The sequence below is a fragment of the Zea mays genome, chromosome 8 (assembly GCF_902167145.1).
Source record: "Zea mays cultivar B73 chromosome 8, Zm-B73-REFERENCE-NAM-5.0, whole genome shotgun sequence".
Classification (NCBI taxonomy): domain Eukaryota; kingdom Viridiplantae; phylum Streptophyta; class Magnoliopsida; order Poales; family Poaceae; genus Zea; species Zea mays.
In genome coordinates this window covers 72,964,776-72,966,610 of record NC_050103.1, presented here as the reverse complement: position 1 = coordinate 72,966,610, position 1,835 = coordinate 72,964,776, and the positions used below count along the sequence as shown (strand labels likewise).

The window sequence follows — 1,835 nt, the reverse complement described above, 5'->3', positions numbered from 1 at the left end:
AGCGCCAGCGGCTCCTCCGTCATGCGTCGTCGTCCATATAAAACCCCGGGATCCAGCCGAGCCAACGGCCTGCAGCGTCGAGATCGTCGCCGTGCAGACCGTGCAGTGCGGCTCTGGCGCTCTGCGTTGGCGGGCTGCCGCGAGCTCCCAGTCCCACCGGCCACGAGCTCCCACCGGCTGTTTCCGAGAACCGACAGCCCCTCCCTCGATCACCTCCCTGCTGCTGGCTGCTGCACACTGCCCCCGCGCTACGGTCCAATTCGTACCCCCATCATATATATCACGCCAGGCCGACCGACCACTGCGACAACTATCCCACCCTGGCCGTGTCGGTCGTCGCCGTCGACCGTCGTTGAAGCCTTTGTGTGGCCGCACGGCCACACCGATGCTGCAGAAGGAGCTTCCGCGGTGCGCGTGCGGCGACCGGAGCGCCGCGCCGCCGGCCTTCTCGCTGCTGTTCCCCAAGCCCATGGGGCTGCCGGCGGAGCAGTGGTACTGCTACCACGAGGAGGGCGGCGCGTCGCCGTACGGCGCAGCCAGCACCCCGATCGACTGCACGCTGTCGCTCGGCACGCCGTCCACGCGCCGGGCCGAATCAGCCGGCGTCGGCGTCGCCGCCGCCTTGATGGAGGAGCCCCGCCAAGGCTCTCCGCCCCGGCGGTGCGCCAACTGCGACACCACGTCGACGCCGCTGTGGCGGAACGGCCCGCGGGGACCCAAGGTGTGTCCATGTTTGCGTGTCGACACGATCCCACATTTTTTTTTCTGTCCTCTCTTTTCGCGTGGCACACAGACCGTTCGTCCTGCTGTCTGTCATGCCAGTACGCCATGCATCGCGTGTGCATCGCGGCGGCGATGGTCTCACACGTTCCTTCCACTGCTCGCTTCTGTTGCAGTCGCTGTGCAACGCCTGCGGGATCCGGTACAAGAAGGAGGAGCGCCGGCGACGTACGAGTGCGGCGGGTACGCTCGACCGCCGCGCGCCGCCGCAGCAGCAGTGGGGATGCTACGGCCCGGGCGCGGGGAAGTCGGCGGCGTCCTACGGGATGTACGATGGCGACGTCGGCGTCGTGGCCGTGGACGGGCCCTGCCTGTCGTGGATGCTCGAAGTCGTACCCTCCTCGCCGGCGTTCGCCGCCCGGGAGAGGCGCACTCTGTCCCCGTACTACTAGCAGCACTAGGCTACTGACAAGGGAGATTAGTCTAGTAGCAGTGATTTTGTTACTACTGCTTACAGTATGTTTATTATAATTAGCAATCCGTTCATCAATGAGATGTTCACAAAAATGCATCGTGCTACTGTACTGCTAGCCCGACTAGGCGACCACCAACGTGCAATTTTGGACGCTGAAGTTCGCATGTCAAATTGCGTCTTCTTTATCTACTGGTGTACTGTTGTAGATTTGATACATGATTTATACCCTGTTTGTTTCCACTTATAGATTATATAATCTAAATTATAATCTAGATTGTATAATCTGGATTATTTGCTCTGGATTAAATAAGCTAGGTGCTGCTGTTTGTTAGCTCAGATTATTTGGACTAGTCTTATTATTCATATGCATACAAATACAACAATACCCTTGGCTACTTTACTTGTATGGTGGGTGAGAACGTCTATAGACAGGTGGATGACAATTGGAAGTAATTTTAATCAACTTGCCATGGGTAGTGGGTCTTTCATAAAAAATAAGCTGAAATAAGCATATTTTGATGAGCTTATAGATTATCATAATCTCAAGTGCTAGATTATATAATCTTATTAGATAAGTTGCTTGTTTGTTTCCTCACTCGCTTATTTACATTGGATTATATAATCTACCTAGATTATAATC

At 56.1% G+C, this 1,835-nt stretch overlaps 1 protein-coding gene across 1 annotated transcript; it reads left to right on the top strand.

Moving 5' to 3' along the window:
- Positions 1-385: 385 nt before the first annotated feature.
- LOC103637009 (uncharacterized) lies at positions 386-1,275 on the top strand. Its single transcript, XM_020542811.3, has 2 exons — positions 386-660; positions 722-1,275. The coding sequence occupies exons 1-2, from the start codon at positions 386-388 to the stop codon at positions 1,170-1,172; spliced, it is 726 nt and encodes a 241-aa protein (XP_020398400.2). The 3' UTR covers positions 1,173-1,275.
- Positions 1,276-1,835: the final 560 nt, after the last annotated feature.